This window comes from Bison bison, unplaced genomic scaffold (genome assembly GCF_000754665.1).
Source record: "Bison bison bison isolate TAMUID 2011002044 unplaced genomic scaffold, Bison_UMD1.0 scf7180017864341, whole genome shotgun sequence".
NCBI classification, from domain to species: domain Eukaryota; kingdom Metazoa; phylum Chordata; class Mammalia; order Artiodactyla; family Bovidae; genus Bison; species Bison bison.
The window spans coordinates 6,393,439-6,419,516 of NW_011494913.1; the positions used below are offsets into that span (position 1 = coordinate 6,393,439).

General features: G+C 43.8%; 2 protein-coding genes across 2 annotated transcripts in view; both read right to left on the reverse strand.

The window, feature by feature from the left end:
* Nucleotides 1–12,997, reverse strand: part of NCOA4 (nuclear receptor coactivator 4) — a 22,600-nt gene extending 9,603 nt beyond the window's left edge. Inside the window, exon 1 of the mRNA XM_010854450.1 lies at nucleotides 12,893–12,997. The gene's annotated coding sequence lies outside the window, so the exon portion shown is untranslated. The remainder of the gene's footprint in view (nucleotides 1–12,892) is intronic.
* A 2,205-nt stretch (nucleotides 12,998–15,202) lies between these two features.
* Nucleotides 15,203–25,480, reverse strand: MSMB (microseminoprotein, beta-). Its single transcript, XM_010854451.1, has 4 exons — nucleotides 25,449–25,480; nucleotides 21,423–21,519; nucleotides 19,896–20,001; nucleotides 15,203–15,462 (listed from the first exon to the last, which is right to left on the reverse strand). Exons 1-4 carry the CDS (start codon nucleotides 25,449–25,451, stop codon nucleotides 15,333–15,335), a joined length of 336 nt encoding a protein of 111 aa, XP_010852753.1. The 5' UTR covers nucleotides 25,452–25,480; the 3' UTR covers nucleotides 15,203–15,332.
* Nucleotides 25,481–26,078: the final 598 nt, after the last annotated feature.

A 26,078-nucleotide genomic window follows, 5' to 3' on the forward strand; every position in this document is an offset into this window, starting at 1 on the left:
TCCATACATGACCACAGGAAAAACCATAGCCTTGACTAGACGAACCTTTGTTGGCAAAGTAATGTCTCTGCTTTTCAATATGCTATCTAGGTTGGTCATAACTTTCCTTCCAAGGAGTAAGCGTCTTTTAATTTCATATATGCATTAGGATACAGTATTTATAAAAGAATGGATATTTTAATTGAAAGCAAGCTTTATATGAGTTAGCAGTACACTGGATCTCAAGGAAAAAATTACTTACCGTATGACTACATTTAACCGAAAGCATAACGTTCGCCACAGGACTAATCTGTTCCAAGTTTATTAGACTAATTTTGAAATTTCTCTCTGAATAACAAACTTCAGAAACAAGCATTTAGGGAAAAAAAAAAAAAAAAAGAAAGGGGCCTCAAAACCATGAAAAATTTCTCCAGGAAGAGAGGCTGTTTAGATAAGAGAAGTCTCTGGGACAACATGATTACTATCTGGAATATTTGGAGACTGTCAAATAGAATTAGACTTGTTCAGAATGACCCAAAAGGAGTAGAGAAGGATTAATAGCAGATATTTGAGGCAACATATAAAGAGATTTCCTAACAATCCTGAAGGAAATGGCCTTTGCAGAGAAGCAGGCCAGCTTTCAGGGGAACAGCAGTCTACCCAGTGCAGAGTCCTGCAAATGGCTGACGATTCATGTGAGACGCAAGGACCTTGGCCTACGCTGCATCTTCAGGCTGAAGTTTAGGGCCAGGTGGCTAGCTAGCTGGAACCTAAGAAGAGCCAAATGCAGTGAGATTCCCCATCCTCAGAAACAAGGCAACGGGAGGAAGAAATTCAGTAGGCTGACTTCTGACCACCTCAGCAAAAGAGATTCACGTTCAGGAACTAGATTTACTAAAAATAACAAAGATTCAGGAAATTTTCTAACTTCCCCCTGCTATTTTGTTGCCACAGTCTGGTTCCCTATAATCATCTCTGAAAACAGAAGGGCTTCATTAACTGGATTCAACAGGAATCCCCTTGGAGATTTTTTTACCCCTTAAAACACCAGCTGTAGCTACTTTGCTACCTTCATTCTCACTGTAAGCTGCCCTGTTTTAAACACACCCATTAGTGTACGCTCAGAGCACACAGTAGGAACCTGCAAAATGTGGGTAAAATGCTGGCTCATATTAGGAGAGCAGAATGTCACCTCATTACCACAAGTTGCTTCACTTTGCACATAACTTACATGCAAAGCATGTTCAGCTTTCAAATATATTAAACAACTTTCACCTGTGCCTAATTTCCCACTCTTAGTTCCTCACCATTTGTGTGGAATGCCACAATGCCTAGCAGTGTAAATTTTAAGCAATAACATCAAATTAAAATGTTGCTTCACAATGTTAAAAAACCCCACAGCTCTACATCATGTGGGAAACAAATTCAAATGCATACAGTGTAGAAAAGTAGGTCTTCTCAAAGCAATCACAATACTACACTCTGCCTAATAAGAATAGAATATAGTAAAAACACACAAATTGGATTTTCCCCTTATAAGCTATGGATACAAATTAGGATGAGATTTCAAAGTTACAAAACTGATTCTCCGCCACATATTAACCCACCTTGTTTCCAAAATAAAACGAGAGTTATCCTTTAAGACAGTCACCTGGTTAGAGTAAGAGTCTTTACAAGCCTGTTTCATTCCCTTACACCCAGTCCAGGGATGTCTGTCCCTCTGCTGCCCTTGGCTCTGACCCTCCTTCCTTCCTGTGGCGCAGTCATGGGGTGGTCAGCTGCCATAGCCTAGATCCCAAGAAAGAAGCTGTGCAAGTTTGTCCTCTTGTACTGCAGTGAGGCGGAAACCCTCAGAGCTGAAATCGGGAACTCTACCACACAGGTGAATTCAAACCACAGAAGGTGAAGCCAGTCCTGAACTGTCTCATTCAAAGACACTTGTATGAGTTCTCTAAGTCCATACGGTCAATTTCAACAACTTATTTGTTTCAGGTTGGAGAGCCAGTGTAGCAAGTGTGATGTTGAAGAGATTACTCTGAGGCCTGAGAAACCGGAATTCCAGTTACATCTGCAACCTTGAGACCCATGAGCTAGTTACTTAACTTCTCTGGGCCACAATTTCCTCTAGAAAAACGGAGACAACAGTAGCTATTAATACAAAGTGCTGCAATAAAGATAAACAGATAATACCTGCCTATAGGCACTTAACCCAAGCCCTGCACACTGCACTTTTTAACGTTTGGTTGCTTCTGTAATTAGGTTTAGCTGAGTTATAGGGACCTTCGGAATCCCTGCTGCTGCTGCTAAGTCACTTCAGTCGTGTCCGACTCTGTGTGACCCCGTAGACCGCAGCCCACCAGGCTCCCTGGGATTCCCTGGCAAGAATCCCTGGGATTCTCCAGGCAAGAACACTGGAGTGGGTTGCCATTTCCTTCTCCAATACATGAAAATTGAAAAGTGAAAGTGAAGTCGTTCAGTCGTGTCCGACTCTTAGCGACCCCATGGACTGTCGCCCATCAGGCTCCTCCCTCCATGGGATTTTCCAGGCAAGAGTACTGGAGTGGGGTGCCATTGCCTTCTCCAACAGAATCTCCACCTTTGGACTATACAAAGAAGCACCGAAACTAGCAAAGGCTCTGAAGTGACAAAGCTCAGACTCAGAATCAATTAGCCATCAATTAATGTTATGACCTTGAACTGTTAGCCCTTTTTGAACCTAATGTTCTAATTAACAAGTGAAGATAACAATATCTACCTCAGAGACTTGGTGGTCAGGGTGTGGTACTTGTTTAATAAATATAGCTCTCATCTACTCTCTCACTATATAACAGAGCAAAACGTAAGTTGTTTTTATGGCAAAAACTCAGTGGTCTAAACCCTCTAATATATTAATATACTAAGTCTACACACACGTTTCTGCCCTACTACCTTCAAAAGAGGACTGACTTTTAAAAAACAGTATTGCCTTAAATGTGTGGGGTGTTTTTGTTTGAGACAAGTTAAAAGTTTAAATGCTTTCTAAAACGTCCCTGCCTCTAGGATTTCTGTTCAAGGTTTTGGGGAAGGAGAGACATCAAGGGAGAAATACATACGTTCCTCACATAAATAAAGCTCCAGGAAAAACATACTTTCCTCAAAGTAGGCTCCGCCCACTCGGGCAGCCCACTAGGTCCTCCCACTGCCAGAGAACCGCCCCCACCCCACCCCTTCTCCCTGAAGACTCCCTCAAGGGCTTCCCGTGTGGCTCAGCTGGTAAAGAATCTGCGCAATGCGGGAGACCTGGGTTCCATCCCTGGGTTGGGAAGATCTCCTGGAGAAGGGAAAGGCCACCCACTCCAGTATTCGGCCTGGAGAATTCCATGGACTGTATAGTCTGTGGGGTCGCAAAGGGTCAGACACGACTGAGCAACTTTCATTTTCTTTCCTCAAAGAAGAGTTCCACAAACTATATATGCCATATTTGCACAATACTCTGCACAAATCTAGTTATGAAATCCAAAGGTCAGGGAACAATAATTGAGCAACTAAACCGCAAATGAGCTAAGTCCTAGTCATATGGTTTAACCATAAAATTTCCAAAGAGCTATAACCCTCTTGTGACCAACACTAACCACAATTTAAAGTTAGAAAAACCTTAGGCGTCTCTGTGATGGACTAGTCTCATTACATTGATGATGCCACAAAGACCCAGAGAGTTTAAATGACCCATCTAAAGGGCCACCACAGCCGTAACATGAAGATTTGGGTTTAGAACTAGGGTTCCTAGGGTCAAGTCCTGAAGTCTCTCCTGACCAGTTTGTTCTTCCTTTAGGGCATCACCCATATATTCTTCTTATTTGCCAACAGGAGGTTAAAATCAACATTCCAACGGGTTACTACTGGAACACCTTCCATTAAGAATCTCAGTCCATTGATAATCCTCAAAAAAACCAATTTTTCTTAATCTTCTTCCTTAGATAATGCTAACAAAAATAAACAGCATGTCATGACAGGCTCAGAATAACCAAAACACTTCCAAGCATGAAAGACAGGAGCAAGAGCCCTGGGATCTTACCTCACATCTTATCACAATCACTCTGCATCCTCTGTCTACACGAACGCTTGTATCATTTCTAACTGCGCCTTCCAGGTCTCACTGTTTGACTCCTTCCCAAATCGCTCTCCTCTCCAAAAAAAATGTCCATTTTTCATTTATATTCCTAGCATCTAAATCATTGCTAAAAGACCCATAACGTACTTATTATCTTCTGTGAATTGCTAAATTAGAATACTAATGGTCCATTTGGTTACCTCTGATGAGACAGCATATATCAGAATATTTGTACAAATTTTCAAGAAAAACATTACACTAACAGTCCACATACAATTTTACCCTGACACATTTCTTAATGGGTTCTCTCTTCCGTCAGTTTTTAAAACTAAAGTTTTTTTTTTTTTAATCACAAATCATTAACTCAAAGGTTATATATACGTATCTCATCCTAGCCCACAGTTTCTGAAATTCAGGATGATTCTGTTAATTTTTTAAAGCATGTAAGCAAAGGTTAACGCCTAAAGAAACGCACAAAATAAGGGAATACTAAATTCACAGCATATTTTAAGATCGTTTAACACTTCAGACCTTACTGCACTCACATCTACCTCTATACATGTAACTATAAGCAACCAACCCCAGCACATCAACTTTCAGAAGCAATAACTGAAAACGAACCACAATATTAGTCATCACCATCTAATGCCAAGTACGGCACTTCTAGTTCAAAAGCAACAGTGACACATGCGACTTTCCAGGCTCCCCAACACTTTCTAGGAGCACAGTTGTCCGAAGAAGCCTGCGTCTGGTCCTCCCGGGAAGCCGCAGCCGCGCGTTCACTCTGTTTCAGAGCAGGTACCGGTACCGCTCAGTACGCATGCGCACAGCAGGGCCCATTCCCAGCCCACCCAGGGGAGCCCATCCGGGGGGCTCCCGCCGCGGCCCTGGGCTGCTGGACATACCTCCTCTCAATCTAGGCCCCGGCGCGCGAGCTGCCCAGCAAGCAGGACGCTGCTTTATCCGGGACCGGGGTGAGAAAGGTCCCTGGGCCCGCGGAGAGCGCCCCGCCCCGCGACCGACGTGCGCGCTCCCGCCCGCCCGCAGGGCGCTGCCAGACGCGCTGGCGGGGCGGGACCCGAGGCTCCGCCCACTCGGGAGGCCCCCGAGGTGCCCCCGCTGCCCGAGGACGCCCCACCCCCACCCCGTCTGCCTCAAGACTCTTGGTTCCGAGTCGCTTGGGCGCCACCGCCACTGGCCACCCCGGGCGAAGCCGGCCCGCAGAGCCTTGAGGACACCAGGGGCTCCTCTCCAGCCTTTCCGCGGCCCACCTGCTCCTGCGTTTAGCCTCCGTGTCCCCCCTGATCCACACCCCAAATCATCAAGACGTCTTTAAGGATTTTGCTGCTAATCACTACAAAGAAATAACAAAAGTGGGTCAGTAAGGTTTCCGAAGTTGTTACTAGAATTCCTGGCAGAGGTTCGTGACTCCCTCTGAGATCACCACCGGCAGCCTAGCTGAGGTTCAGGTCTCGGCTTTTGTTTCAGGCTCTGACATTTCCTCACATCTGTGACACACCTCTCTACCTGTACCCCGGTGTCCCTCTGACTCTCAAACACACTCCCACATGGCCTCAGTCCAGGTATGCATGTAATGCTCATGGATGCTTTTCATTCAACAAACTGAGCACCAACCAGATGCCAAGCTCTATTCTAGGTGCTGGGAATCCAGTAGTGAAATAAAAGCCCTACCTGGAGAGACAGTGACATGGAGTAGTTAAGAGAATGAACTCTGGAGCTACACCATTTGGGTACAAAACCTGGCCCTGTCATTAGATGTTGTGTAACCTTAGGCAAGTCACTTAACCAATCTATGCCTCAGTTTCCCCATCTGTAAAATGAGGACAATAATAATGGGTCAACTCAATGAGAATTATATGAATTGGTATATAAAAAATGCTTAGGACAGTACCTGGCACACAATGAGTACTTGCCTGATGACTATCATGCTCATGGTACTCTACTTTGATGCCCTTTTCTCTGAAAATAATCCTTATAGCCTGCATAATCAGGCCAAAGACAAAATTCTATACAGCCTTGTCACACCTTTTAAATCAACTTTTTTTTTACTGTAAAATACTAATTCTCATCAGGCTGTATAACTTATATCCAGGGTATATCATGCAAAATGCCAGGCTGGATGAAGCACAAGCTGCAATCAAGACTGCGGGGAGAAATATCAATAACCTCAGATATTCAGATGACACCACCCTTATGGCAGAAAGTGTAGAGGAACTGAAGAGCCTTTTGATGAAAGTGAAAGAGGAGTGAAGAAGTTGCCTTAAAACTCAATATTCAAAAAACTAACATCATGGCATCCGGTCCCATCATTTCATGGCAAATAGATGGGGAAACAATGGAAACAGTGACAGACTTTATTTTCTTGGGCTCCAAAATCACTGCAGATGGTGACTGCAGCCATGAAATTAAAAGACGCTTGCTCCTTGGAAGAAAAGCTATGACCAACCTAGACAGCATATTAAAAAGCAGAGACATTACTTTGCCAACAAAGGTCCGTCTATAGTCAAAGCTATGGTTTTTCCAACAGTCATGTATGGATGTGAGAGTTGGACTATAAAGAAAGCTGAGCGCTGAATAACTGATGCTTTTGAACTGTGGGGTTGGAGAAGAGATCCAACCAGTCCATCCTAAAGGAAATCAGTGCTGAATATTCATTGGAAGGACTGATGCTGAAGCTGAAACTCCAATACTTTGGTCACCTGATGTGAAGAACTAACTCACTGGAAAAGACCCTGATGCTGCGAAAGATTGAAGGCTGGAGGAGAAGGGGACGACAGAGGATGAGATGGTTGAATGGCATCACCAACTCGACGGACATGAGTCTGAGCAAGCTCCGGGAGTTGGTGATGGACAGGGGAGCCTGGCATGCTGCAGTCCATGGGGTCGCAAAGAGTCAGACAGGAGTGAGCAGCTGAACTGACTGACTCATCTATGCATATGAAGCTACTTTCTTAACAGTTAAGAGTAAAGTGAAACCACTTGACAAAAAGCAAAGGCCAGTGGACACTGAAGACTAGGAACCTCAATTAAGCATCCCTCAGATTTCAGATGAACAGAACCTATGGATGTGCCTGCTTCATCTGTGATGCACAGTTTCTGGGGTCCCATGTCATTCACTACCAAAATTAGTGAGAAAACAATTTCTCTCTTAATTCAAAATATCTTCATTGCATAGCATATTTTGTGAAGATACAAATAAAGCCAGACATACCTCTGAATGATGAAAGTTAAAATTTGATAGCCCTGTGTACTTTAAGTCAATGGCTAGAAAGAAGCAATTCTCTGTAAAAATACGACTAATGTCAAGAACTTTCATCTCTCTTATATGCCCCTAAAATAGTTACAATGTGAATACAATAGGAAATTTGTTGACCACCACCTACATAACCAGTGGTCTCTATGCCCTCTCTACCAGATCCTGACCAATGCCTGCTCTCCTTCACTTGAACTGAGCTGCACAGTTACTGAGAGTCAGTATTATTCTGTTTATGACAGCTTTACTTGTTACTATAATGAAGTGACTAAAGAGTATACAAATATAAAAACTGGAGGGAGAAAAAAATCATAAAAATCTAAACAAATTCCACATTCAGACACTGCAGGTAGCTTTTTTACTCCCTTAAACTTTGTTATTTGCCCTTTCATATTTATGAAATGTTTAGGTTCTAAAGGGGAAAAAGTCATAGACATTTTACCTCTCTTCTGTTTCAAGCCTTCTTCACTGTCTCCCAACAAGAGAACCATCTATTTCCTAGTAGATTAGTCGATCGTCTCATTTAAAGAGCATAAACTACAACTGTCCAATGGCTCCCCTCCTGCCTACAGGATAAAGTCCAAATTTCTCTAATAAAGTTCTGAGTCTTCTGACTTCAGCCTGACTCTCCTGCTATCTCCCCAGAGCAGCCCCCACACCGTGATCTTCTGGACAGCGGTTTCTCATGCGTAGACCTGGCTGGTTCATCTTGTCCAGTCTGGCTCTCCCAGCTCTCTCTGCTAGCAATGCCAGACCCCTCCCTTCTCCCTACCTGTCTGCTTTTCTGACTATACTTAAGTCAGAAAAGCATAGTCACCACTATTAAGCCTTTTCTGACCAAGCATCCCATTTCTCAATAGTTTTAACCTATAGAGGCTTCCCTGGTGGCTCAGACGGTAAAGAACCGCCTGCAATGCAGCAGACCCAGGTTCAATCTCTGGGTTGGGAAGATCCCTTGGAGAAGGGAATGGCAACCCAGTCCAGTATTCCTGCCTGGAGAATTCCATGGACAGAGGAGTCCATGGGGTCGCAAAGAGTCAGACACGAGTGAAGCACTGACATACACATAGAGTCAGCCCGGTGTAACGTGTAACTTTCCAGTATGACACCTATAACACATGTTGTCCTTACTGTCGCATGTCTGCCTCCTTGGTCTGAGAGGTCCTGAGAGCAGGGGCCATGTACTGTTGGCCTGGTATCAGTACCATAGCGTTACCAACCCCCTTCATATTCCACGTGCTCTACTGAACTGACCTACAGAGAATGGTGTCCCTGGAGCTGTGCAGTGCTTTAACCCTCAACTCGACAGAGGCTTAATACATATTTGATAAATGGATGGATGACTACATGAGAAATGAATGCTCAATTTCAGACCAGCCACAGGAAGTATGGTACAGTTCTGCTTTAAACGTAAGTAGTCAACTTGATGTCCCATTCAGAAAGGTTTTTCAGAAGTGGAAATGTTTCTACCATAACTGTTACTTTCTGTTTTCTTTCAAACAAGACAAAACTGGCAAGGATATTGCTACTGAAACTATGATTTTATGCTAGGCTCTGATATAAAGTGCCTTTCCTAATGCCAGAACCATCAAAGCCCAACTATACAGATTCACAAGCACGAGCTGATGTGTGAGTTAAAGGGGAAGCAGTAACTGTGTTTACAGCCATCTCTGGATTTTTTTTTTCTCTCTGATTTTACAGTACCACAGAAATTCCAGCCTACGTCAAAGAAGTTTGGTAAGCTTTCAGAACTAGGGCTGTCCCCTATCTTCAACTTGAAACTTCTTGCCATAATATAGGAAAAGATGTTATTTATCTATCATCACAGTAATAATATAATTTATCCCTAATTTTATATGGTAAGTATCTTGTGGTTTTCCTGACAGAGACAAGCAAATGATAAAATATTTTCCCTCCTCTGAAGCCTAGAGGTCTAGAAATAATGCCAAATTAAAACTCAAAATATACCCAAGATCATTTTATCAAATCTATAATTGTTCAAGTATTAAAGACTTAACTTCCTGTCTATGACCAACTGACAAGCAAAAACTTTGTAACCTACTTTGCCAGTTATCCATTCCTTCACTGAACCAAGCTGTCATGTTTCTAGAGGACTCAAGACAACGCTAGCTAAAAGGAATATTTAGCCCCAAACATACCCTCAGCCTCAAAACAGAGAATCTTGATTTCATTGCATCATCAAGCCAAGTAAAATCAGGGATGACAAGAGAATCAGGGATGGCTCAGAGAGTCAGATGAAGCATTCGTGCCAGAAGTCTGTTGTGGTTGTTGTTTTAAAGGGACCCTCAAGATAACCTTTTGTTGACGTGCCAGTGAATCTATCTAATTCAAAGAGTAAGGACGACATGCCAGGATTTCAGGTAATGGTAGACTAGGTGGGAAGTTCACAAATTATGACTGTAACGTAGGATTTAGCAAGCAGAGAAGACAAGCTGAGAAGGACCATATGGCTGCTCCTCTCTCTACCTGACAAGCGCAGAAACACTACTAAAACAGTTCAGCAGAGCAGTGGCCAGCCTGGCGCCTCACCAGCTTGGGCCGTCTGCACTGCTCGCGTCTTCTACGTGCAACAATGTGCTTAGACACACCTGTATTGAAAACAAAGCCAAACTAAAACCTGATAGCAAAATCCTAAGAGGGCCAAAGTGCAGCAAAAAGAGTAATGAGACTGCCACAGCAATCTACAGTTCCTTCAGGAAACTGAACTTAATCCCGTACTTACATACTGGTTGGTCCCTTTTAACAATCGCTTAAGACTGGCAAGCTAACTGGTACATACACAGAGACACTGAATTCACTGATTTCAGTAACACTCAGAACATGCGCTCTGATCTGGCAGCACATGCCACTGTGTATCCTTCACAGCAACACGTCTTGATTCTCTGAGACTGGGGATACTTTTTTGGAAAGAGTCAGAGATTAATACATGTAATCATTAATATGTGTATGGTATACATGTAATACATTATTATAAAGTAACACATTAATACATGTAATTAATATATGATACAGAATTTAGAATAGTTTCTGATTACTTCTGATAAGAGAATGGCTATGCTAATAAAGGAAGACGTTTTTGGTAGTTCATCAGTTAAATAAGTTACCCTCCTCAGTCTTCAGCGTTCCTGCAGAAACCTCATTGCTGCTGCCCACTACTCCCCTGCTCGTAGCCCACTCAGCCCTGCCACAGTGGCCTCTTTGCTGCTCCTCCAGCATACCAGGAATGCCTCAGGGCACTTGCGTTTTCCTCCAGATATCTGTGCCTGCTCCTCTTCCTGGTGTCATCTTCCTTATTATCCTATATAAAATAAGTCTTCCTTCCACACGCTTCCCCTTCATATATTTTAACATTATCGCCATAGTATTTATCACGATCTGACATGGAGAAACCATGTATTTTCTGATCCCACTTCAGAAAACACACTAGAAGGTACATTCCCCACAGACGGAGGCTGTCTTTCTGTTCACTGTTACACAGAGGTGCTCAGTAAACAGTTGCTGGAGGAATGGATTCAGGAAGTATTTAATATATCTATGAAGCAAGACTTTTTTTTTAACACATCATCTCATTTAGTCCTCAGAAAACTTTAAGGTACCTACATATTACAAATACAATTTTTAAAACAGGGAAACTAAGGCTTGACAAGTTTAGATGTATTACCTACAGTCACAGGCTTCCAAGTAAAAGAACCAAGATTTAATCCAAGATCTGAGCCTGTGTTCTCTAACCACACAATGGATGCTGAACGGATCATTTAAGTTATTTTTCTTACTCATTCTACAAATATTTACTGTCTACACTGACACATACTGTGATATTCCCTAGGGACACAATGGCAAACTTGGCATCTAGAGGAAAATTTGTGACACTGAGTCACCAAAAACTAAGAAAATAAGAAAACTTTGAAATCAGAGATTGAGATTTAGAAGTTCAGCAGTCACAGCAATGACTGCTCTGAATGCCTTCAAGTATGCTAACACTTACTCTGAGAGGGAAATTATCATAAAATTCTAGCCAAGAAGCTAGTGGGAGAGGAATCTGTATCAGAATCACCTGTGCAGTTTTATGAAACCCCTACAGAGGCTCCTGAGATTCTGGCACAGCTAAACTGACTTTAAATAAAATGGCGGTGGGGTAGGGAGTCCGATCTAATTCTTAAGATATCTCCTCACTCTTTGAGAATCACATCTTCCTTTCCCTACATGGCTCACCATGCTTCTCTACTTTTAAAATACCTATTTGCCCAAAATAAAGTAATTGGAGAAGTTAATTTTAATACAAACACATTATCATAAAACTTGAGGATTTTCCCTAGGGACCCAAGAATAGAAAAGGAGGAAGAAATAAAATGTAAGATATGTTACCCTGCTAGACTTTACATATATCATCTCACTTAACAAATCTGCAAACTAGCAAACCTTCAAAGAGCAAACCAAGTGACTTGCCTCAAGGTACACGCACCACACGCCCAACCCCACTGTAGCATTTGAGTGAGTCTTCCTCAAAGACTCGAGGTTCTCTGAAGTTCAGGGCTGTCACGCTAGTACCCCAGCGCCGAAATGCGGCGCCGATGAGTGCCTGCCCCACCCCCATCCAGAAGTAACTCAACAGTCCCTACAACCGTAAACATCACCAAGTGGGTAGTGGAAACAGTTACGGTGCAGCGCACCTCACCCTGATTAGAGAACACAGAACAGTATGGTGAAAAAAGCTCTGCCTCTGGGGTCGAGTATTACTCTGTGCCTTCTGCCATTCTTGATTTCATGGGGATGTTACACCACGTGGCACGTAAGCCTCTTCACACGATTGTTGTTCCTGCCCCAATTATTTAGTTCCATGAAAACAAGGACTATGCCCGTATTTTTTTTCAGGGTCATATCCTCAACACCCTGAACATACAGGTGCTGAATTAAACAACTGTTGGTGGAGTGAAGCAACGGACTAGCAAGCCTCGCTTTTCTCATATGTAAAAAGGAGATAAGGGAGCTACCTCTCAGGATTTTGGAGAGAATTACAAGCACTGTACCGTAAGTCACGGTGGGTTGGCGGATAAAGGGCGGAAAAAACCCACAATCTGTCTGTTTCCACCCAACAGGCTAGAAATGTATATACTCTGGGACCGTTCGGGAAAACAGGCCCCTCCTCGCGCCAAGAGACTTCGGCGAGAGCGAGCAAAAACTCGGAGCTGTCACTCCCGGGGCCGGGGGCAAGGCGGAAGGGCAGGCTGGCGTTGGTGGTTCCGGGCCAAATGCGTCCAAGGACGGAGAAAGGAGGACAGGCTGGGCAGGAAGGAAGAGGTGACCCCTCAGGCCGAGAGTCGAGGGCCAGAGAAGGGAGGGCAAGCCCACGCCGGCGGGCAGGTGGAAGGTCGCCCTCTGAGCAGGCAAGTCGAGGGAGAGGCTGGCCTCCAAAAGCAGGCCCAGACAAGCCCGCGTCGGGCCGAGAAACGGCCACGACGCCCCAGGCCCTCCCGCGGCGTGAGAGCGGAAGGAGGCACGCCCGCCCCGCTGGCCACTCCGATTCTTACCACCTCCGTGTGTCGCTCTGGACGTTCAGAAGAGACCTTCCCCGAGCCGCCGCCGGCCAGACACACGCCAAGGGCCCAAAGGCAGAGTTCTCGCGAGAACACAACCTTCCTCCCACGCCTCATACCACACGTTTGACAGTCTCGCGAGATCTCAAGTCGGGGTCAGCCCAAGGTTCTCGCCTGCCCCCCAGAGGGATCAGAGTGCAGGTGCACAAGTTTTCCTGCGCCCCAGGTCAGAGTCTTTGCCAGTTTAATAGATACGGTTAAAGGAAAGAAACGTTTGTCGAAGGCAAGCTCTGAAAGGACGACTATCCTAAGTGATTTTCTCATACCGGATGTCCTCACAAGGTACATATTATTTAGCTTTAACGCACAGATGCAAAAATAAATGTCAGAAGACACAAAAGGACGAATGGAATATGGTTCCATTTACATGAGATACCTACAGAAAAATAGAATAATGGTTTGCCAGACTTGGGGAACGGGAATTAGTGTTCGTGGATACAGAGTTTCTGTTTGGGACAATGGGAAATTCTGGATATGCGGTGTGATGATGATTGCACGGCCATGTAAATGTGCTTAATACCACACAACTGTACCCAAAAATGGCTAAAATGATACATTTTAAGTTACGTGTATTTTGCCACAATTTTTAAAAATTCAAAAAATAAATGTCAGAGCCCTATTCCAAACTACACTATCCGACTGCAAAGCATTTGTTTGTACCATATCACACACCACACAATTTTCTACACTCCGCATTCCACCACTCTGTTTGCACCACCACCACACACCTCCCCTCACAATTTGACATTATCCACATTGGAATTTTGTTTGTTTATTACCAGATGTTAAAATAAGGATCTTTGTCTTCCTTTTGAAGAAGTCCCCAGTACTATTAATAGCTGCTAACCTGCTCCTCAGATTTCCCAGGAAGATGGAAGACCATCTGAGTAGGATTTGCAAGGGAAATGATTTTGATAGAGCCTTATGCAACTCACCCAAGAATGACAAGGGGCGAGGCTACCTCAGCAGAAGGCAACAGGAAACAAAGGCAGAAGCTAAAAGGGCTGTCATGGGAGGGGATCGGAAGGGGATGCTGTTGCTGTCACTAAATTGTGTCCAACTCTTTGTGACCCCACGGACTGTAGGCGGCCAGGCCTCTTTGTCCATTGGATTTCCCAGGCAAGAATACTGGACTGGGTTGCCATTTTTTTCCCAGGGGATCTTCCCAACCCAGGGCTTGAACCCAGGTCTCCTGCGTTGCAGACAGATTCTTTATCATCTGAGTTACCAGAGAAACCAGACTGGAAAGGGAGCTACGGAGAAAGAGGAGCAGGAGGGAATGTCTAAGAAGCCCATGAAAACCCCATGAAGAAGTAAATCGTCTTGAACACTCTCAGGCAGATGAAGCCAAAATGGCATCATACTCTTAATGTTCCAGTCCCTCATTCTTTTTCGATTCAGAGGAAGATTCTGGATTAAGGCTTTTTTTTTTTTTTTTTTTTGCAACTAAAAGCGACCAAGGGACTTTTTAAAAAATTATCTTCTGGTGACAAGATCCAGGACCTACCAAGAGTGTGTTTGTACAGATGGGGTGAGGGGCCAGAGGTGAAATAAAGCTCTTTACCAACTGTCCATGGATTGTCAACAGAGGACTGTTTGCTTGCTTGTGATTTGTCACATACACACACACCCAACTCTAAGCCCCAAGAGAGCAGGGGCCTGGCTCACTACTGTATCCCCAGGCCCAGAGTACTGCCGGGCACCCAGTAAGGACCTGTTGACTGAACAAATGTTCTGTTCACAGAAACAGCAAGAGACGATCAACACTGTCACCATTTTAAGTTCCTCGGTTTTGACAACTGATACTGGAGCCCTGTACCCAAGCCATTCCCCGATGGCAAGTCAGGACTCCTGGCTTTTTCACACCCACTGGGCTGCATGTGGCCTTGGAGGCACTTCTCCCAGGTTAACCTCAGGCAAACACAGACGCGTATGAAGGACTCAGCAGATGCTCTCTGAAGAACAGGAAGGAACAATGAGCATGGAAACCTCCGAGAAAAGAGGATTTCATCCACCAGACAGTGGGGCACTGGGACAGCAGGGCACAGATTACCAAAAGCAAGAAAAGCAGCAGCGCTCCTCTGAGTGAGGGACACACAATGATCTGTTGCAGTGGAGGGAAAATATTATAACTTTTATCAGCATTTATTTTTGTTTCCTCCTTTATCTGTTTGCATGCTTCATAATGTGTGTTATATCAATGCATACATAATTTATCAATTAAAAGTACACACATACTCAAGTGCTTGCTTAAAACATTTTTTACTAATAGGTAGGGTTATACAATCAGACTGTTAGAGGCCATAGGAGAATGAAGCGTGACCTGGGAGAAGCTGGGCCCCCAGGTGGGGAGCTCTGGGCCCATGAAAGCACGTTATAAGACCCACGCCGTGACCGTGCAGTTCTTCAGTGGGTCCTTCTTCTCCAGCACTGTGTAGGTGCAGGTCTCCTTGTTGAAGACCGCCTGGCACTTGTCTCTGTCATAACCCATAGGTATAGCTGCACTGGCATTGACAGAAGAACAACACGTGTTAGAAGGAACAGGATGCCCAGCCTCCCTGGGGGCTAACTGAGCTGGAAGCGGCCCACACTCCAGGTGTCTGGAGTGCCCCTCACCTACATAAGGGAATCTTAACATGTCACTCTCAGAAATCTGCACCCCAATACACAGGGCCTGAACTATGAGCACAGACCACCCCTGACGTCATGGCTAAATTCCATCCTGCATATACTGGACAGCAGCGAGTTCCAACAGGCCCAGAGGTCTGGACTCCCCTGAGGCCAGGCAGCCTGCTCCAGCCTGACTCTTCCTGTCCTTGCTGCTCAGGAAGCAGCCAGCAGTACTGCTGCCTGAATGTGGGGAGGGTTAGGGTTAGTCGTCCCAGCGCTGGCAAGGGGACCTGTTATGTCAGGAGCTATCTCAGCCAACGAGAACAATGGATCACTTCAGTCAGGGACCGTGGAGCCCACGGAGAAGCTGATGCAAACTGGAAAAGATCTCCCTGGGGAGAATCCACCCACACATTCAAGGGTGCAAACAATTTTAGGGCTCATTGCCCTCTTGAAATCCACCTGTAAACTCCAGATTTAAATTGCCCATCTTCAAAGTGCATACAAAATAGCCATCTCCATGGCCTTTGTGACAACGCTTCTTTCCACAAAGTGACCTTTGACTTATTTTAACAAAAGAGGACATTTCAATCCTATTCCCAAAGGGTAATATGGAAACCAAAGGGAACACTGGAAGAAGCTTTTCCCAAGGGTGGATGACCCGGGTAGTGGGGAGTCCAGAGCAGCTTGGGCCTGGGCCACCAACCTCAAGCTCAATTGCTTCTGGGCAGCTTCAAATCCAGACAATGTCCCTTAAAGAGTGTAGTGAGTGAAGAAATTCCCCTAGAGAAAATCTTATCAAAACATGTATCACCAAAAAAAAAAAAAAATTCACAAGAGAAACTTCATAGGCGGTGATATGATTGTAGGAGAAAGGGGCTGAAGACTCTGAGCAGTAGAGAAAATGTGCCAGTCTCCTCCATGTGAAGCTCTGTGCTGAGTGAGACAGGCAAGGTGGCAGGAAGCAGGGAAGGGGCTCTGTGGACTCTGACCTGAAACCAGTTTCTATCCCAGGATCGAGGGACATAACTGGTCTAGAGAAGACATTAAATGTGTTTTAATGAATTTAAATGAATCTGTGTGTGTGTTAGTCGCTCAGTAGTGTTCAGCTCTTTGTGACCCGTGGACTGTTGCCCGAGGCTCCTCTGTCCATGGGATTCTCCAGGCAAGAATCCTGGAGTGGTTTGCCGTTCCTTTCTCCAGGGGGTCTTCCCGACCCAGGGATCCAACCCATTTCTCTTATGTTTCCTGCATGGCAGGAGGGTTCTTTACTGACTGAGCCATGAGAGTAGCCTGAATTTATATGAAGAATCTCATTTAATTAATTAATTTTGGGGGCCTTACTTCTTGTCTTGCAGGATCTTTGTTAGCCAACCAGAAATTGAACCCAGGCCCATAGCAGCAAAAATGCCAAGTCCTAAACATTGAACCACCAGGGAACTCCCTCATTTAATTCTCATATTCACTTGATTATCCCTATTTTATGGTGAGGAAACTGAGTCTCAGAGAGGTTAAGAAACTTATAGAGTCACACAGCTGCTATACAAGGGAATGGAGATTCAGACTCAGTTACTCCGGCCCCAGCATCAAGGCTCTTTTCACTTCACTGTTTTCCACACTAGGTCCATGAGACCCCTAGAAAAGGATCACATTGACATGGCTGTGATGAGGCATCCCAGAGTGGGGTGGGGAGGGTCAAATCTAGTGGACGAGGATGCTTTGGCCACTGTGGAGGGGTACTGTGATGTCAGAGAGGAAAGGCTCACTGGGCTTAATCTTGCTGATGCTATCACACTCCAGAGTCACATTGACACTTGATAAAAAGACAAAAATCAGGTTTCAGGAGCACAGAATCAAGGTTCAGTTGTAATATGTGACTCAGTCAAGGCAGTACCTGCAAACCTGCTTCGGGTAGCCAGACATACAGTCTCTGGATCCGATACTCCTTTTGCTCCACTTAGCACTCGGCATGGGGCATGCTCAACAAATGGATTCAGAACTTCCCAGGTACTTAAACTTCAGTAGCACTCGGGTGTTTGGAGTTAAAAGTGTTTGTGCTTCTACTCCTTGGTGATAGGTATCACAAGACTCTCTGAGGCACCTATTAAAATCCAAATTGCATGGCCTCCAGTAGATCCTGACTTAGTAGGTTTCAGACGTGGGCCCCAGGAATCTGTATTTCATTAAGCTTCTCAGATGAGTCTGTGATCGGGCAAGTTTGGGGAACACTTCTTCACACTAATGCTTCTATCATCAAAGCCACTCTTGTCCTTGTGAAACACTATAGGGCCAAGACTGATGTCAAGACAACAGATGGATGGGGATGGGGAGGAGTGGAGGCGGGACGGCTGATTTGGATGCAACTGCTGAGGAAAGAGGAGAATTAGGACCAGTTTGCAGGTACTCTCTGCTTTATTGGCCCGAGTACTAGAACTTTGGCATCCAGAAGAAAACATCTGCACAAGCTTTCGAGTGACTTGAGTTAAACTTGAGCAGTGAAGCAACTTCGGGTTTAGAGTACAAGGATCACTACAGAGCATCCTTTGCTCCTCACATCCACATCCTCTGCCTGTGTTCAGAGCCATTCCTGTTCCTGCAAATTGCCACAGGCCAGGCAAGGCTGCAGGAAAGCCAGATCCCTTCTAGAACAGCTTCAGACTATTGGGTACCCTTTCCTGTTTTTAGCAACCCATATGGATATAGATATTTAATAATAAAAGTTACTATCAAAATTCAAAAATGACCTAAAAGAAATAAGTCTGAGGTAGAAGGAACCCATTAACAGATACATGGATAAACAAAATGTGATTATATATGTGTGTATATACATATATAATATTATCTATAGATATCTATGTATCCATACAGATTTTCTATAGATATCTATATATCTATATATAATATAGACATAATTCAATATATTTAAATTTATAGATAATATGTATTATTATATATTTAAATTTAATATATTTATCTGTCTAATATATATGATATAATATATTGAATGCAATTTTTTCCTTTTTAAAGCTGAAAAATGTTTACTGTATATATGCAGTTCTGAGACATGCTACAACATGAATGATTCTTGAGGACATTACACTGACATAAGCCAGTGTGGGTGTTCAGGATGAGCCACCCCAATATGTGCCACTTTTTCATGAAGCTTATTTTGAGCTAAAAGCAATAGTCACATTGCAGCCTCAAAAGAAACTACTGTCGCCACCCCCCAACTCCCTAGGAAGTATTTAAATTGAGGATTCTTCCCACAGAAGAGTTATTACCAGAGACAAATTGTATTTAAGTGACCCCGTTTATATGTCAGGGTAAACATCTGAGCGACTGAACTGATGGAAACATCTAGTTATGAAACGGATACTCTTACTCTTTTCATCCTGTGAATGACGCTCTGTCCGTGCAAAGCCCAAGCTCCTATCTCTTTCCTTAGCACAGGATGGCATATGTAACTCATTCTACCTGCCCTTGTGCTTCTGTCTCTAAACCTCTCATGTTTGTGGGATTCCCATACATATGAAAATAAATTTGATTTTTTCCTGTTAATCAGTCTCATGTAAATTTAGTTCTTAGCCAGAAGAACCTAGGTGGGAGGAGTTTTCTTCCTTCCCAATACCAGTCGTAAAAGAACAAATACTGGACGCCTCCACCTGCTGCTGCTGCTGAGTCGCTTCAGTCGTGTCCGACTCGGTGCGACCCCATGGACTGCAGCCCGCCAGGCTCCCCCGTCCCTGGGATTCTCCAGACAAGAGCACTGGAGTGGGGACACCTCCACCTAGGGTTGTCAAACTCATAGATACAGCGTAGAACGGTGGTTGCCAGGAACTAGGGAGACTAGGAGGTGGGGAGTTGTTGTTCAATAGGTCTGGGATTTTAGTTTGGGAAGAAGAAAGATTTCTGGAGATGGATGGTGGAGATGGTTGCACAAAATCACAAATATACTTAATGCCACTAAAAGTTACTTTGTAAAATGGTTAAAATGGTAAATTTTATGTTATGTATATTTTACCATGATTTAAAAAAAGAAAAGAAAGAAATAGGATTGAAAACTAAACTTCCTTCAAGATGGGATTTGGGGATTTGGGGCTTTTTGTTTGTTTTTTAAATTTTTTGGCGTGGCTGCTCAGCATGTGGGATCTTAGTCCCCCAACCAGGAATCAAGTCTGAGCCCCTTGCATTGGAAGCAACAAGTCTCAACCACTGGACCACCAGGGAAGCCCCAGGATGGGGTTTTGAAAGAGGGAGCAGCTGTTCCTCAGACAGCACCCCAACAGTGGCCGCCTGCCCCTCTCAGCCCAGCTGGCTTGAGACTTACGTGTTGCAACATTCAATTCCATCATTGGAACAATGACAGCTTTCACAGTCCTCAGTCTTCCAGTCTGATTTCAGCTCGTGTGTGACTCCACTGAGATCCTTGCATCCTAAAATAATGCATGTGGCATCATCAGCAGAGTCCTAAGGTCACACAACCAGGAGAAGGACACTGGGGCTCGTTGGTACCGTCTGTACTCCACCCCACTCATAGAGAGACTCTCGGTGATTTTACAAGCATCTCAGAAAAGTACTCATATATTCATTCATGGCTAAATTCAGCACTTTCTAACTCATACTACTTATCATATTTTCCTTACAACAAGATTAAATCTATCCAGAGTTCATTTCAGAACAGACATTTCAAGACAATGTAAGCCCCTCCCTCTTTAATTAGATGGCTATTATGAGCCAAAATTCCCTGATAGCTCAGCGGGGAAGAATACACTTGCCAAACCTGAGGTAGAGAAAAAAGAAGAAAAGAGTCCACCTGCCAATGCAGGAGACGTGGGTTCAATCTCTGGGTCAGGAAGATCCCTGGAGAAGGAAATGGCAGCCCACTCCAATACGCTCGCCTGGGAAATCCCATGGACAGAGGACCCTGGCGGGCTGCAGTCCATGGGGTCACAAAAGAGCTGGACTTGACTCAGCAATCAAACAACAACAAATTATGAGCCTAGGAGTACTTAGGGTGACTTTTTCCTGCTATATTATCTCTGGATAAATGCCTCTTTTCTCCTCTTTTATTTGGTTTTCAACCCCAAAAGCACATATGAGACATCTTGGACACTTTACAAAAAAAAAAACAAAAAAAAACAAAAAACCTGTGCCTGGGTACCAACGCAGAACAAAGAAATCAGAATCTCTGGGCATGAGGCCCAGGCTGCTGTATTTTTGGACATCTCCTTTAGTTGGTTCAAATGTTCAATCATGAATGAGAACCACTGCTGTAGATACGCGGTGGTCCGTGGATCTCAGGTATGCTTGAGGGACCAGCAACATTAGGACCACCTGAGGTCATGAGACGTGAAGACTCTCACTCGACTCCAGGCCCACAGAATCAGAATCTGTACTTTAGTAAGAGTCCCAGAGAGTTTGCACACACATTTAGCGTTTGAGAAGTGCTGGAATAATCAAGGACTCTCAACCCTAACTGCATGTAAGAGTCAATCAAGAAGCTTCTAAATTGTAGATCCTATCCTTGAGATTCTGATTTACCTGGTTTTGAATGGGCCTGAACATTCGGAGAAAGCAGTGGCACCCCACTCCAGTACTCTTGCCTGGAAAATCCCGTGGACGGAGGAGCCTGGTAGGCTGAGTAAGCTTCAAAAATTCTCCAGGCAATTCTCATACAGCTAGGATTGAGAACCACTTTCTTATATAAATGGAATGTTGAAGTACCTCATTTTACTCCATTTATACATCTGCCCTAACCCTCTATCTCATGCAGATTTAAGGTTATTCATCTGCCAATAGTTTATATTTACTGAGATGAAATCAAATAACAAAACATTGAAAAGTCAAGACTTACCATTAGATGCGGAGCTCTCATTAGGTATGAAATAGCACTGGGCATTGCATAAAGTCACAAAGGTGGCTAAAACCACAAAGCTGAACAGAAGAGCGTTCTGTAAAGTAAAGAAGGGCCAGGGAAGAAAAATGAATGGATTCAGTTGGTAATTATTGACTGAGTGTCCTGTAGGGAGGGCCCTACTGGGCTCTGACAGGTGGTTTGAAGGTAGAGCTTCTATCTTCAGATAATCTAACAAAGAAACAAGATCTATAAAGTTACTAAAATTAACTGGGGAAGAAGCAAAATGTGAGTGAAAAGTCATAGAGCAATAATGTTAGTGTGCTATTTTACTACAGAGGAGTTCAGGAAACCCTTGTGGATAGGAGATTTTTAGCTGCTTTACAGGGCATGTATAATTTAAACGACAGAAATAAGGGATTGAAGAGAGTTTCAAGAAGATAATAGAACAATGACAAAGATAATAAAACACGACAAAGATATGAAGACAAATAAACCACAATTGGAGACTTGCTGAAGCTAATTGGGATAGTTAGAGTTCTTAGACCACAAGGCTAAGAACTTCATTTTCCAGATGATAAAGGCATTGCTGATGGCTGATGAACATATCAGCTCATCTAGGCTGATATTTGATCTGTAGAACAAAGGAAGGCATCAGGTTGCTCTTGTCATCATTTTGAGGTGAGCAAACTAAACAACTTTAAGGTGGGAATTTCCAGGAACCTTTTAAAAAGGAAGATGGGATGAGGGTACTTATTCTGTAAGTGTCTAAAATTAATTATGAGCTGATGCTACTTGAAGTAGTGTGTTGCTGATACAGAGACAAATAAATGGAACAAAATTAAAAAAACCCAGAAAAAAATATACTTATTTATGAGTAAATATAAATATATATTATTAAAATAAATTTAGTCTTTGAAATCTGTAGAGAATGATTATTCAATAAGTGGTATTAGAACAAATGGTGAACTATTTGAGGAAGAAAAAAAGTTCATTTTCTACTTCAGTTCTCACAATAAAATACTTTCTAAAAGGATTCAAAGGTTACATGTTTACAATAAGACCATAAACTAATCACAGAAATACAGGCAAATATTCTAAGCAGAAAAGGAAAAGAAAATAAATAGGTTTAAATATGTAAAAGTTGTAACTCATAAAATTAAAAAAACAGTTACCAAATTTGGAGAACATCAATATATGAAGAGTTTCTATATATCCATGGAAAAAAGGGAAACATAGCTGAAAAATGATAGAGAAGACAAGGTGACGTTTCACACAGACAGGCACAGATGCTGATAGAAATGATGAATAAACACATGAGAAATTCCACTGACATATAACACGAGAAATGCGACCGTAGAGACAGTAGAGTCATAATGGGATGACAAAAATAATGAGTCAATTTCTAACACCAGAGGGAAATAGAGACATAGATGGGAAGTAAAATGCACGAGGGCGGTTTGTATTAGAACCATTTTTACGGGGTGTATACGCATTCAAAGTCTTCAGACTATTTACAGCCTTTGCCTTCATCACTTCTAGTCTTTTCACTTCTAAGACTTGGTCCTAAGGAGAGCAGCACAGAGGCTCTCAGCTGCTCCTCTGGGATGCTCACTGCTGTGGGAAAACAGAAATCACCGATGCTCAAGGACAGGACTGGTTTACAAGACGGAGATTCAGAAAAGACACCGGTCAACTGAGGAAGTAAGAGAAAATGAAGTGACGTGAGTAAACGATCACTGTATATCGTTAAGTGAAATACAGGTCACAAAGCAGTTTGCTTGGTGTGATTCCTACAGTGTAAAAAGATACCGAGAGAGACTGACGGTCTGTGGCACATTTTAGCAAGTCATTTTTGAGCTGAGGGATTATGACTACTTCTTCTTTGGACTCTTATTTGCTAAATTGTCCACAATGAAATGCCTTGATTTTATAATCAAAGAAATAAATGAATTCCCACAACAAACCCTCTGTACGTTTAGCTCACACCAGGACTTGAGGCTGCACCTGCTCTCCCTGTTTTCTTCTTTTGAATAATCTTCAGCTTAAGATCACTGTGGAAACCTGAATGTTTTCTCAAAAAAAAAAAAAAGCCAGACACATTAGCAAAATTTCTGCTCTCTTCACCCAAAAAGGGTGCTACTGGAAGGGGGAAAATGACCACAGAAATCTTGAAGGTCTTGTTTCACCAACTCTCAGAACAGAGGTGTCGATGGACATGAGCCAGGGCTGTGGACCAGGGTGAGTGAGGAGAGCAGGATTCCCATGACTCCTGCGGCTCTGAGCAGAGGCCTGTGATTCAGGGACTGGAAGATGGAATCCGAACGTGGTGACACGGGGAGAACCAATTGTTCAGTTAACCAACTGACACCGGCTCAAAAATAGCTTGCCACTGGCATGCATTTTCTCTCTCTCTCTCTCTCTGCCTCTCCCTCTCTCCCTTCATGAAAAGAGAGGTTCCCCTACTTGGATGGCCATCACCTGGGTTACTAATAAGGAACCCACAGTCTCAAGCTCACTGAAGGGTAGGGTCTGGGCTTTTGAATATTTACCAAATGCCCCAGGTGAGAAGCACAAGAGAAATGATCAAAACCAATGCTGCTTCAATGTGCATATGAATCCCTGGGAGATCTTATTAAATAAAAAGCAGATTCTGATTCAGTGGAATTTAAAGAGTCCTCATTCTAGCAAGCTCCCTGACAATGCCAATACAGCTGGTCCAAGGACCACTTCTAAGCAGAGAAACCCTAAACTCCCTTCCTGCTCCCATACTCTAGTCTCCATAGCCGCTCCCTCCTTTCTCCGCTTCCTCTCCTGTCCTCAGTGAACACAGCCCCTGGCACCTGAAGGCACAGGAGACGGGGCAGCGATAAAGTTGGCATCTGTTATAGTTTCTAGATGGTGGGGCTTGGTGCCCAGCCTTGAGATGAAGCAGGCTGGTGGTGCTCCTAGAAATTGTGTCCTTTGAGCTAAGTCGCTGCGCCTTGAAGAGCCTTGTCCTGTACGAGCAAGAGTCAGGTGACTTCAGAGGGAGTCTTAGGCTGGGCAGGGGCCCTGCCAGGGCTGTAGTGTAGGGTTAAGTTCACTCTGAAGCTGGAGGAGGGGGGGTCTGAGTGGAATTGGGAGGATCCCACCATTTTTATACTATTTCCAGCTCTGTCTCAAGACCGTTTCTGAAGGACGGACGATCCTCTCCAGCCTCACTTTCTACTCCTGCCGGGGCGGGGGGCACTTCCTTCTACTTCCCTTGCACCCTAAGAGCAGCTCACTCCTTTACCTTTTACTCATTCTACAAAAGGATACTTCGAAAAAGAAGAATTAGTTTAATTCAAGTTTAAATTAAAGACAGAGAAGGGTCTGGATAAGTTTACAGATTTTGATGCACATTTCCTTCTTAATACAACATGAAACAATGAAAAGGGCCTAGGGTGTTGTCCCCAAATTTCGCAGAGCATAAAAATCACCTGGGCAGCTTAAAAACCCTGGAACTCCGGCAGGCCTCGCTGCAGACCAATTAAACCAGAATATCTGGGATGAGAGTCAGGTATCAGTAGTTTTCACTGACCCCCAGGTGATTCCACTGCACAGGCAGGTTTAGGGACCACTGGCCTAGAGAGAGGGCTCAGCTGCCCCACAGGCTCCTGGTGAGATCCCTGAGGCAGCTTCTGGCCTTCCCCAGGTTCGGTTTCCTGTAAAATGACACAGTGCTGTAGCTCTGAAGTTATATTTAATTTCACAAATCACTCACTCAAAGCCAAAGAATTAAAGAATTAGAGACATATATGAAACCCAATTTAATCCCAAAATTGCTGGAAGAAATAACAGAGAACAGAAATAATGCTAAATTCACAAAGATGTTCCCAAGCTCCCAGATGCTCATCCTCCTACACACTGCATTTCAAGTATAGAAGATTCATGACCAGGTCACATTTACCCTGAATAGCACCCAGTAGAAACATCCATCACAGTTTATGAAAATAAAGGCTATACATATCTTTCTTTTCTGTATGAAACCCAGTTACCCACCATTGTGATGAGCAGGAGTCCTTGCAGGCATGTGCGTCCCGGGAAAGTCACACTGGACTTATATCGGAGACGGAGACCGCATGTTTGGCATCATTAGAAAAGATGACACGCCAAGGTCACATTCAGTGTTTACAGAGGCTTGACTATCAACAGGAAAGTATGGTTTCAGATGATTTATGAGCTGTTCATAAATCAGGTCTCCACCCCAATCATGTGTTTGCCTTTGCTGTTCCCACCCCAATATGCACTTGCCTCTGCTGTGAAAGAGCAGAGGAAGAGAACTCTCCTGAGCCTTCCCTTGTGCTGAGTGGGTGGCTAGGCACAGGGCATGTGTCTTTTTTGATTTCACACACAAAGAAATGAAGATTTACAAAGTCAGGTGTAGAAGATGGGCTTCAAGAAGGAACATAAGAATAGTTTAGTGGTCAGCCCAGCAGGCTTCCTGAGGGTGTATTGTGAGACAACAGAAATGTCCCAAGCCATTCTCCACGGCTTGAGAATACAGCACCCTTGCAGCCAGGGTTCCCTGGACAACCCAGACTTTCTAAAACCCCTCTTCAATCTGAAGCCATCACTCCTGACTACATCAGGCAAGCTTTCCTTCTCTGTGTTCAACCATGATCTTCTGAA

Coding starts and splice junctions, on each gene's coding strand:
- MSMB (XM_010854451.1), bottom strand. Junction 20,002..21,422: donor TGAGAGCTCCGCATCTAATG/GTAAGTCTTGAC, acceptor GCATTATTTTAG/GATGCAAGGATCTCAGTGGA. Junction 15,463..19,895: donor GGAATTGAATGTTGCAACAC/GTAAGTCTCAAG, acceptor TGTCAATGCCAG/TGCAGCTATACCTATGGGTT.